The sequence below is a fragment of the Antrostomus carolinensis genome, unplaced genomic scaffold (genome assembly GCF_000700745.2).
Source record: "Antrostomus carolinensis isolate BGI_N321 unplaced genomic scaffold, ASM70074v2 scaffold14781, whole genome shotgun sequence".
Taxonomy (NCBI): Eukaryota; Metazoa; Chordata; class Aves; order Caprimulgiformes; family Caprimulgidae; genus Antrostomus; species Antrostomus carolinensis.
Window position 1 is genome coordinate 4,178 of NW_010293592.1, and position 12,522 is coordinate 16,699.

At 39.3% G+C, this 12,522-nt stretch overlaps 1 protein-coding gene across 1 annotated transcript in view; it reads left to right on the forward strand.

Moving 5' to 3' along the window:
• The first annotated feature begins 735 nt into the window (after nt 1–735).
• Nucleotides 736–12,522, forward strand: part of LOC104532204 (ras-related protein Rab-3B) — a 52,438-nt gene continuing 40,651 nt past the window's right edge. The window contains exons 1-2 of the mRNA XM_010177342.2: nt 736–756; nt 6,721–6,948. Coding sequence (XP_010175644.2) covers nt 736–756; nt 6,721–6,948 — 249 coding nt within the window. The remainder of the gene's footprint in view (nt 757–6,720; nt 6,949–12,522) is intronic.

The window sequence follows — 12,522 nt, forward strand, 5'->3', positions numbered from 1 at the left end:
TCCACAAGGCGAAATAATTTAAGTCACCGTGACAAACAGTGGTTTATCCTTGTTTACTGGAGAGGAAATGCACCAGAGGCAAAGTTGGCTTTTAGATTATATTAGCCATGAAAAAGAGGACTAAATTCTCTTATGTTTTTTCTGCTCTGAATCTAGAATAACTATTACTTTAAGGCAGTTATTTCTGTATAGATGTGCTGTAAGTTGCAGACATTTCCACACCCTATTGCAGTTTGCCTTTACGGCGCAGCAGATTTGACCTGGGCTTTGTGCAGAAGGCCGATGTATACAGATGTGTTTCAGCCACTGCTTGGTTCCATGTACTTTGCTGCCTTTCTGCAGGAAAGGTGTAACGATTCTCATCTGAGGTTTTGCATCCACTTGTAGGATTTATATGGAACTTTTATTTTAAATTAATCAAGATAATCTCCCTTTAATAAATGTTAAACTGATGGCTCTAAATATCTGCTGTTATTTTAATATCTGTCTCAAGCACTGTTTCTGTACCCGTTGCATGCTGCAGAGCTTTCCCCTTTACCGACAGCGAAGGAAGCTCAGACCTTTACTCAGCAGTGTGTTCACAGTCTAACCTGCCTACCCATTAGTCTCTTACGTAATATTCTCATTAGCCATCTTTATCGTAAACATTGTAATCCTTTTGCTTCTACATCGCAGGTTCAACAGTGTGACCACTCTCTTGATTCATATACTCACAGCAAAGCTTCCATCTGTCTCATGGATTATAGATCTAAATCGGTAACTATCACTTGCTTGCAATATTTATTAGCAGCTATGTTAATTGCTCATGCTATGTTTTCTGCTTCTGATACATCTCTCTTGTAGTACAGAATGTGTATAAGACTCCTTAAGGTCACAGCCTTATTTCCTTTATGAGCTTTATTCTTCTGACAGCATACATTGGCTGTAAAAAAAAAAAAAATCCATTACTTGATAGAAATCTGATTCAGGATTTGGATTAATTCCTGAAAAAGAAAAACAAAAAAAATACTTTTTTTCAGATGACAGAGCACATAAAGGAGTGAGTTTTTATAGTAGAAAATGGACATAGATGCGTAATTTGTGAACTAGCATATTTTTAATGTAGATGCACTTTTTGAGACTTCTGGGGGAAAAAAAGCCCTCAAGGTATTAACTCTTTTGAAAAGAAGTTATGCTGCATGTCAGTAATGTCTCTCATGGATTACTGCTAAACTGTAAATATTAGAGATGAAGAAATCTGTTGGTTTAGCTACTTTTGTTTCTTCCCTACCACATAACTTACAGAATAGTTTCCAGTCTCCTAGCATCTTCAGAGCTGTCTACAGTGCTCCTGTCCTCACCTTTCTGTAAGAGCCTTGGCACATGCATGATCTATATGATCTTAGCACAATGTATTGACTTAGCACTATGTATGTGTGGTTTTTTTTTAAACTTCTACCTTCATTTAGCCTCATTATTTCTGTTTTTACCAAATGAGAGTATCTAGCAATCTCTTTTCTTCCTTCTGCACTCCTCAATGCCTGTGGATAGCCAGGAGTCTTAACAGGTACAGTTGTGTTTGTGCCCCTTCTCTCGCTGCCTGCTGTTACCACTTACTCCTTCTAGGCTGAGAAGTCATTAACTTTTCTCTCAGTTTGTCTCTGTTGAGCACTGGAACTCAGGAACAGTAAAATGGAAGTAAGAAAAAAGAAGTATGGACTGTGAAATAAAGGAATGGTTTAATACTGATAGCTCTGTAGGGCAGTAAACTAGTATGTTAGGAGAAACAGCAGAGGCTCAGTTGCTGAAGACACACAAAACGAGGCTGGACCCAGCCTGGAGTTGTGTGCTGTCGTAAGATCTTTGACTCTTACAAATATTGAGGGGTGATTTCACCACCATCTTCTCATCTGCCTAATAAAAGAAATGTGTGTATGCTAGCGGATGATGATGAAACAGTCAAACAGCCACATTTAAATTGCCACTGGTCCTATATGGTGCAAAACACAGGTAGTAAATTTCAGTTTTGGCTTTAAAAATAAAGCAGTGACAAATATTAAAAGATGTTTTTACTGTTAGAAATGCACAGAACTTGTAATATACAGAACACACAGTTTCATAACAAGTTGAAATTACAGATATGTCTTAGTGTGTAGTGTGAAGTAGAAGTCCTGTTGGTGTGGCCAAATTTCATGGTTAACTGAGGTGACTGGCAGCAGATGGAGATTCTTTTCCACATTCAAACTTCTTCCTCGTCATGCTGTGAGAGAGAATGGGATGTGGAAACTGCCATGCCTGTGAACAGACCCATGTGGTTGCTAATACAGAGATGCCTAAACTTCCAAGGTAATGATCAGATTTCTTGTTTCTTGTCTGCAAGAGGATAGAGAAGTACAGCCCTCTGTTAATTTGTACCCAGAGCCATAAGGGCTGGCAACACTTGAAGTCAACCTTTGTTTTTTTTCTGGAAATAAGTGGATGGCGAGATACACCAGTTGATTTCTAGCCAACACCATCAGCTTTAGACAGTTCATGTGCTGCTTTTCACTGAAGTTGGCTGTAGCCAGTAAATACTGCAGAACAGGGACAGCAGTGACCACTTTTAGTGATTTGTAAGAGCAGTAACACTTTGATGATTTCTGTTACACTACAAAACAGTTTGATTCTTCACCATGACGTTGGTCACAAATTAGAGAGCACAGCTGTGTGGAGCCATCTATATGACACACTTCAGTGAGTACTGAAAGCAGCAAAGCCTGGTTTCCCGTGGAGGTGTCTTAGGGTGATAGACTTCTTTTTTTTTAAACTTCATCAGACCGAAATAGAAAATAAAGGCAGGAGAGGCACCAGGACTGCGGAACATATTCTTTGGTGGTTAATAAGCTCTGATTAAGATTTTATCGCTTTAGAGCATTTGTAGCATCTTTTTCCTATGTGGTTTCTCTGTCTAATAAAAGACGAGCTCACACGGCAGGCTTTTTCCTCAGTAGGAAAATAATAAGTATCTCATAGCCACATAACTGCCTGTTCTCTTAAAACTAGTTGGAAGTGGATGTGTTTGAGACTTTGTTCCTGATGTTAAAGCATATGGGGAAAACAGGTTGTCGGTATTAGTATGCTCTTAGCTACAAAGTGGGCTACCCAGGCAAAGAACTAAGAGATGCAAGGTCTCATCTCATACTGAAGTGTTCTCAAGGATGATCTGATTGGCAGCTTTTTCTTCTCCTATGTAGTGGATTTTCTGTAGTGTAGCTAAATCTTTCCTGTAAAGGTATTTTCTTGAGGATGCTTCCAAGGCAGTCAAAATGGAAACAGTAATGAGCCTCTCTTTTGCACTCTGCGTGCCAGTCTTGTTTGACTTGGTCTTCTGTAACGTAACGCTACTTAGTCTGCATGTCCTTAAAAGCCAGCAGAGATGCTGCTGTATTTGCAGTCGTCCTAAGCAGGATGCTCTGGGTACCCAGAGAGCAGGGGGTTACACTGCCAGCAAAACGTCCTTTCACCAAGGAGGGAGTAAAATCCTCTGGGAGTGATGACTGCGCCAGCTGTTCTGATGAGTTGGACGGGAGCTGCCCCACATCGGTGCATTGTCACCTTTTCCCTCTGCTGCTGCATCTCTGCCAGGTGTGGAGGGTCTGCAGGAGATGTGATTTGTTGGACCATCCTCTCAGTAGCATAGCAACTGCCATTGCTTCCCACCGCTCGGTCCCCTCTGCTTGGCTTCCTCAGCTGTGCTGGATCAGGAACCAAACCAACTTTAAAAACAGCCCTGAAAAACAGGAGAAGTTGTAGGAGGATTTATTTTTAACTGGGTTCTCTCTGTTCTGTGAACCAGCTCTCTGCGCTGTCCTCAGGACTGGTGTAACTATGGAGCGCTTGGAGCAGGGGTGGGACAACAAGTTGGGAAGAGAAAGAGAGGGGAGGAGAAGTGGGAGAAGGGTCTGTCTGCTGGTTCCTGGCTTCAGGATTCAAGCACAAATTCAGGGGCAGCCCTGTGAACACTTTCAGCCCAAATGCTGGTGGAGTACAGCTTCAGTAACGATCTGAAATCAGAGGAGTAATTAGCACTGAAGTCCTTTCAGTTTCATTCTATTGACCAGAGAAGGGGAAAGGGAAAAGTCGAATGTAAGCAAAGGGATGGAATTTTCTTTGAAATTTCTGTGCTCCAGCGCTGCCTCTAATGATTCAAGGAGCCGGCCTGCAGCATCTTCAGCGTGGCACAGTGGCACGCACAGGCCAGCGAGTGTTGTGCTTCTATGACAACAGCCCCGTGTTTGTGCAAGTATCATTTGATCTTATTTTCTACATTGTGCTTCTAACAAAGCTGCTCTAGCTGGCCGCATTCTGTAATTGCTTTTTTAACTGAGATCTGAAAGTCGCATTTGTAGCCAGGTACACTTTTGATTATAGCAATCTAGGGGGGTTAATAGAAGCAGCAGTGTTTCGTTTTAAAGATCAGCTTGGAGTGTGTGGACAGATTCTGCAAAGGCAAAGGTAGAAAGAAGATATTGAGTCTTGTATGATTAGTGGAATACTTCTTTGCTAAAGGTCTGCCTCTGAATCTTGTAATGACCAGGCTTCAAGTGATGAGGGCATCTCACTTTTGTCAAGCCTCTGTGAGTGGAATGGAGAAGTAGAGATTTTAAATTTTTTTTCTTTAGTAAGCGCACGGGTGTTCTCAGGGGCATTTGTGGAAGTTATGCATGTGTATAAGGAAGACAAATTACTTAAGTATAGAACTTCTTACTGTCTTCCAGCTTGGTGATGGTACAAATTGACTAATCATCTGGATACATAACTTCTGCAGTTGAGATTTCTAACGCTTGAACTGAGGCAGTGAGTGCATTGGCCTGAGAGGGGGGTGTGTGTGTAAGTCAGTTCGATGCTGAATTCTTCATTTTAGAAATATCTTTTAAGAACCCCAAGGCATGAGTAGAAGAGCCCTTTTCTGATATACTGGTGAGAAGAAAATTTGTAGTTGGGTATTCTGGAGTGCTTGCAAAGGACTGTAGTCTCACTGAATAGCAGCTGAAGTTCAGAAGAGTGTGTATCAGAATTGTGTTGCATCCTACAGAGAATCACTTGGGGGAAGATTTGATGGCATTCAGCGCAGCTGTTGACTATTGAGCTACAGATAAAAGTTCTTCAGAAACTGCCCTTGTTAATGCAATCTGTGAACAAAATGTCTGCTGCACCAGCCCTTTTCTGTGTGAGAAAGTTGCACGTGTTTAGTCAGAGATAAACCGTCAGGCGTGTTTTGCTGAATTTTAAACTGGGTTGGTTTTGGTTTGTTTCCCGTCTGTTGGGAATGTAAGTTAAATTGTCATCCCAATTTAAATTGCCTTTGGACAGCATTTTGGTTTATTTAACTACAGTGAGTTTTGAACTGTATGTTTTGTTTTTTTTCAGTGAGGGAGTGAAGTCCTGTGTGCAGGTGAGACTTACTAAGAAGGAAAGTACTTGGGCACATGGTGAGAGTGGGAGTTTTGTTCCCAAAGATGCCCACAAATCTGAGCTGAGGGGAAAATTAGCTTATTTCTTTGGATGCTGGGGGAAGAAGAGGCTTTGGTCTCCGCTCAGTGCTTTCTGATACAAGTCATGCATGTCCTAGTTTGGTGGTCGAGTAGCTGCTAATTGCCCCAGTTTGCACAACCCCCTGACTGGTTATAAGGAGCTGAAACCTTTGCTTGTTTGATGTGGGGTAGATTTTGAAACAGCATTGCAGATTAACAGTGTGGTATATCTGTTAAAATGTAAAGTTTCCTTTTTCTCCTCTCTATTAATTTTGTCTGTCTTTTGCTGTGTACAGAGATGAAAAGTCAGGGCTTTGCCTTCTCCCATGGTGTGTCTGAGCTGCATGTGTTAAAGCAGCCAGGGCTGCTCAGTGAATTCCACCCATCTTGATATTTCGTATTCTGCAGTTGTTTTTTGGTTTCTGAATCCAGTTCAGGCTCACAAGAGAATGAGGGGTATATGAGGCTGCATCTTCTGCCCTCTCCTCCCCACTAATGTCCCCAACTCTCACCTCCCCCATAAGCAAAAGGGATAATTTATCTGTGTGATGTGCTGCCTGGAGCCCCACTGAGCTGTCATATTTTATGCAGGTGCTGTTTATTTTTATTGCAGTCTTGAGAGTAGATGGGTGCTGAATAGATTCAAAGTTGTCCATTGAAATTCTTGATATTCTATCTTCTCCCATTGTTTTTTCTTTTTTTTTCCTGTAAATGTTGAGGACAGAACTTTTCAGAGGATAAAATGGTGGTCGAGCAGGTGCTAGAAATGCAGATTTTCCCTAGTAGTCATAAAAGGAATTATTTAGGTTTACTTGCTTTGGAGGCTCTTTAATGAGTTGCACAGTTGGATGCACTGTCACAGATTTTAGTTCTTTTGCAGTACTCCAGTTTATTGGAGCAACAGCAGTGACATCCTGCCACAGGAGTAAAGAATGCTGTTTCCCCACTAGTATTTGAACAATCTGCAGTAGCCATCTGTTACTCTTTTAAACACAAAGCAGTGCAACAGGTGTATTTCTTGTATTTGGAAATCATACAAGTGGATAATAGAAATTTAAAGCCAGGATTTAAAATAAGATTTCAAGGTGTGTTCCCTTTATTCAGCAGATATAGTGGTTATCATATTAGAAATAAGAGAGATAAGCTAAACATATGGTACACAGTTAAGGAAAACAAATGCTGAACTGCTCTTAAATCTGTTCTTTTTCAATGTTTGTCATTTTCTTAGATGGCTTCAGTAACAGATGCCAGATACAGGCAGAAAGATACTTCAGATCAAAATTTTGATTACATGTTCAAACTCCTGATCATTGGCAACAGCAGCGTGGGTAAAACATCCTTCCTCTTCAGATACGCCGATGACACTTTCACACCAGCCTTCGTTAGCACAGTAGGAATTGACTTCAAAGTGAAAACAGTTTATAGGAATGACAAGCGGGTGAAACTGCAGATTTGGGTAAGTGCCAGCATTTTCAAACATGCTTTATATTAATCCCAGCAAAGATATGATGGTAAGAAATAGTTTGTTTGGAAATAGATTTTTGGATTAATATAGATTTTGATTGTTCATAACTTTAGTGTGGCTGTATCGTTTGTGTCCCTGCAGTACAGCTGGGTAAGTTCTCGTTGTAGTGCTGTCTCGCTCAACTGCTGGAACTCCTGATACTGTCTTAAGCAGCTGCTCTGCATTCTCAGGAGTCAGTGTCCTATGAAACTGAAACAAACCCAAAGCAGGTCTGGAGCTCTTCAGTAGCACTTTTTGAGTGAGCACTAGTAGATGAAGAAATTCAGTGAGCGCCCAATGGGTGAACTCTACACATAGCTTCTACTATCAGCTTATGTCCTCCAAATAAGATACTCGTATCTTCCTTCAATTCATGCACTGGCTCAGCGCCAAGCCAGCTCGCTCCATCCATCCAGGATTCCTCGGGGGTAAGACAGGGGTATGCTTCAAAGCATGTCTGCTCTCACAACTTCTTGGTAAATCAAGTGGGAAGAGAACTAGTGCAGGTAAGCTGGAGGCTCCTTATGCTCAAACACCCTGACATGGGACATTTTCAGCCTTTTTGAATTGCAGCATCTTAATGTAGTTAAAAAAAAAAAAAGTTCCTGAGCTGCAGAGTGGCAGACCAAAGCCAAGCAGTTGTCAGTAGCTCATGATGTTCCTTTTTATGGAAAGCAAATGTTTTCTTTTATTCTACTTGCTGGCAAATGGCTTGGACCCTATGATGCAAATGCAATTTAATCTGGTGGTGCTTAAACACTTTGTGTTGCAGGGGGTTACTCAGCATGTTTAAGAAACCTGGGCTCAGACTGCTGTGTTTTAAAGTACCACAGAGCTGCAGCTGGGATTCCAGTTAGCAAGATTCTTTTCTTTTAGTTTGCATAAAAACAAAAGATCTCAAATAGAAGATGTGAGGCTAATATTCTCTTAAACAATTCCAAAGCAGTTAGCTTACTAACTTGAAGTAGCTGCAAACTACTTAATGGTTTGTCCCACAAGTTAATCTTAAAGTTCAGACTTGAAGATGAGTTGAAACTGTATAGCATTTCTACCCAAATCCTGCCCCAGCTACGAGCATAGTCTTCTAATTGATCTCTATACACTTGATTAATAATTAGTCTTTAATTATTTTATCTAAATGTAATATTACAGCAATCATATTTTTTAATTTATTGGCTGATCTTGAATAGTTACAATAAAATAGGGAGAATCTAAAATGTAAAATGAGGAACTCTTTTTTTAACTGCAACAATATGTTTGATTTTATTTCTGTGTTACAGAATAAACAAATTACTTAATAAAAAAGCCTTTTCATGTTGCAAAATTCTGGCATTGAAACTAATGTCATAACCTGACTTGAAACTGATTTAATTTAGGATTTAGGTAATAAGAATGTTTGGATTTCAGGCCCCATAAACGACTAAGGTTGATTTCCATCTAGTTTGTCTTTCCTAATCTTGGAATGTGAAATTCTCTAAGAAGTTGTGTAAAAGCAAGACAAGAAGGCACCATGAAATATTTATGTTTTTTGCAAAGGTACTGGGATTAAAATGAATTAAGCAATAATCTTAATTAAATCTGTTTGAAGGCTTTGGTGGGAAAAAGGCTTTAATAACCTTAAACTTGTTATGAAAAGAGATGTCAGGTGGATTCCTCAGAGGCTGCTATCTACAGGACCTGTAATATTGGAGTTACCAACAACACTGTTGATTTAAAATTTATTTTCAATAAAAGTTTCATGTAAGCATTTGACAGTTTCCAGAGCAACTCGAACTGTTCTTTTCTTCTCTCTTTCTGTGCTCCTTGCATGGATTCCTCATGTGAGTCATGATTTAATGTCCTTAACAGAAATATGAAGTGTGTACCTCTATAAAAATCATAGTATTTGAACTTGTTTACCTCCTGCTTGTCCTGAGACTAAACTTGTAATTTCAATGTATCCTTCAGGGTACATTTAGTAGTGGTGGGGACCATTAGCATACCAAAACTATGTGTTCCTATGTGGAGGAGGGAAGAGTTTTCTCACCAACCTGTCTTCCAGTTATTTTTTTAAATGATTTACAGCTGCTATTGAGTTTCTATGAGAGTGGGGCCCTGCGGCTCATTGAACTCTTTGCTTTGACTTGCAACTTTCTAGTTATGTTGACATTTTTTTGAATTATGCTTCCCCTAGGCTTGATGTTGAGTCTTACCTGAATCAGGTTTAATGTGAAACTGAGTGAAGGAGAAGGTACAAGTGTTTAAATTAGCCACTTGAAATGTATTTATGAATTTAGAGAGGAACATTTCTAAGAACCTCTAATGTTCTCTGCTCTGTGGGGCCAGGTCTTTCAGTTCATGGGTGCTTGTGGAGCTCTGAAGTGTGTGCAGCTGTGGCAGACTCGAGGCGCTCATGGGCTGTGCACAAATAACCTTGATTTGTGTCCTGCGAATCTCAAGGTGTGCAGGGGGAGTTACTGCTGTGCTGTGATCCAGAGAGATCAGGGATCATGGGGACTTTTTACATTGACTTTTGCCTGTGTTGAACAGAAAAGCAGAATATTTGGGTGTAGGACCCCAGCTACAAAGAGCTCCTTGGGTTTTCTTAAAGCTAAGAAAAATTCATCCTGCTTCAAGTGCCAAGCAGCTGCACGTAAAGACTAACAGTGTGTTGCTGTGTCAGTAAATGTCTTTCTGGCCTGTCTCATGCTTAATATCTCCAATAGAAATGGATGAGCTTTGTGAATCAGGATTTGACAAGCTGGCAGATGTAACAATTGGAAAAGAATACTGCTCTGTTCAGTTTTGATGTCGTTAGTGGGCCTCTTGCTTAGTTGACATTAACACCTCAATCACCCAAATCAGTATTTTAATAATATTCCTATCAGTTGTGCTAGTGATTTAGCAGTCTGGGAAATTACCTACTTTGAAAGGACTTGAAAGGATTATCTCTTTCTCTTGAGTTCGAGAGGAATGGGACACAGCAAAGATATTCATAATGTTTTTAAGGTAGAATGATAGCTCTCCTTCTAGAGAAGAAAACAGTAAAATGATCCAGAGAGGGATTATGTGAAATAACGTTTTGTGGGGTTTTTTTCCTTCGTTAAAGAACTCCAAGATCAGTTGACTCTTATTTTAATTTCAAGTCTTTTCTGTCTTGTTTAGGAATGGTGGTTTTATGTAAATTGAATAAATGATCTTTCCTGAGAAAGTTCATTTTGTAGTTGCATGAGGTTTGCTAGCTTAAATATTTCTAGTTTAACATATTTCTTATGTAAATATATTAATATATTATGTAGATCTTCTAATATCTATATAATATCTACATTATGTAGATATTCTAGTATCTACATAAATGTTTTTCTTGGATTAGAATTTTTTTATGCCACTGCAATCTGTAACAATACTTTCCTGTATAGCATCTCCTTTACGATATATTTGTAAGGAACCGGTTTATAATACCTCTCTGCATGTGGGGTGTACATGTGGATTATTTCTTTCTTGACCAACAGTTTTGTATTCCCAGAGTTGCTAATTACTATTTACAGAAGGAAAGCTATTATATTTTCAGCTAGGTATGTTTTTTATTATAAATAAATCTCAAAGGTAACATTATTATATTCTTAGCAAATGCGTACAGTTAATGCAGCGTTCAGGTTGCCTAGCAGCTAGATAAGGCCACTTTGTCCACATCCAGATGGAAGCAGGGTGAATGAATAAAAGTGATTTTGATTTTAGGTGAAAGCAATGTGAGATTTCTTTTTTCCCTTCTCCTGTGCATTTGTGTGTCTCTTGGTGATAAGTAGTAATAATGGCAGAACTCTTGAGCAACGTAGCGGTGAGGTTAACTGCTGAGGGGCAAACGCGGGTCCTTCATGCTGGTCCAGTGTAGGTTAATTCCATGAGCTCTTTGGGTAGTAGCACAAATTTACTGATGGAAAATCATTGTCAGTGTTTAGCCCAGAACACTTGCACACCACAACACTTTGCACACCACACAATATGTGCTTTGTGTGAGGAATTTCATTACACTTCCGTGATACTTTTGTACAACACCCTACACAATGGAGTCTCATTTTTGTTGCACATACTATAAGCATATATGTAATTAATAATAAACATAAATAAATACAGGGTTTGGCAGCTGATGTTAGAGTTGAAACTACTTTCAACCTCTTTTTTTCAAAGGCAAGTAGAGGTTAAGTTTAACTTTAGGTTAAAAGGCAAAAAGGATATGATGTTCAGATGGAGAGCATATTTAGACTGCAGTGCAGCTTATCAGATTTAAACTGCTAGGATGAGTATAGCTTTTTCTTTCCCAGTAACAAAAATGTTTCTATGGCTTAACTGCTGGAACCTGTACGGGTCTGAGATTAGCCATAGTGGATGTCTGAAAACCATGTTACAGCTTTCAGATGCAGCTCAAATAGGGTGCAAAGCAATATCGCTCTGCTTTTGTGGGAAGGATCTTTCCAAACAGAGATACGACAACTGGTAATTATGCTGAGTGGCAGTTACCATTACAAAACAAAAAAATGTAAACTAAAATAAAACCCAAACTGCATAGCCATCCAGAAGGCAAATATGCATTTTTTTAAAAAGCTTTTTTAATCAGTTGTCGCCTGGATGGAAGGATGTTACTGTGCAGTTTGCCTCATAGGGAAGTGATTTGAAGAGGTAACACTGGTAACTAAGTTAATTCTTTCATTTAAAGGAGGTAAAATTAGAACACTGTCATACTTGATTGTAAATTTTAATGGTAATTGCACACTTAACCAAGAGCTAATTATGCACTTCAGATGAGAGAATCATCTATTCCCCTGACATCCCATTCCCATCATGTTTTTGCTCAGATTTTTATAAGCACTGACTTTAAACATGAATGCTTGTACAAAACTTGTTTCTAAAAAAAGAGATCGTAAGAGTTCTGTAATTTAATGTATAGATGCAATAGCAATGCGTATCTGTAAAGATCTAATGGGCCTGATTCTGCTCAGTAGATTCACAGGTGTTGTGAAATCCTCTGATTTGCTGTTTAGACAAAGAACTAAAATGGACAAAGTCATTATAGTGAAAAGAGTGGGTTGATCCTTGTAAGAGAGGCAAAGATTACATCTTCTTTGCAGCACTGAGGACCTACAGGGTCCCAGGAATAAAAAACATTAGGGGTAAGTGGCCGTAAAGCACTACTTCTTATGTTAAAACACAATGCAGAATATTTGACTGGAGAAGAGATATAACAGCAGTGTCTGTAATTCAATTCCAAGGTCTTGTTTATATCTCAAGTAATAATATTCTTGCTTTGGGAAGAACTTGGTGCTCATGCTACTCTGAATGGTCTTTAAGATTAGAGTTGTGAGAGTGATACAAGGGAGAGAAATAAAAACTTAACTAACCACCCAGGATTTTTAATTTCTTCCACTCACTATTGAATTTATTTAACAGGCTAAGCTTGCTGAGCAGGGCAGTCCTGGATTTGCAGTTAAACAGTTGACATGGAAGGCTTATTTCTGTTTATGCTTAATCACCTCAATCCCACTGTTACCT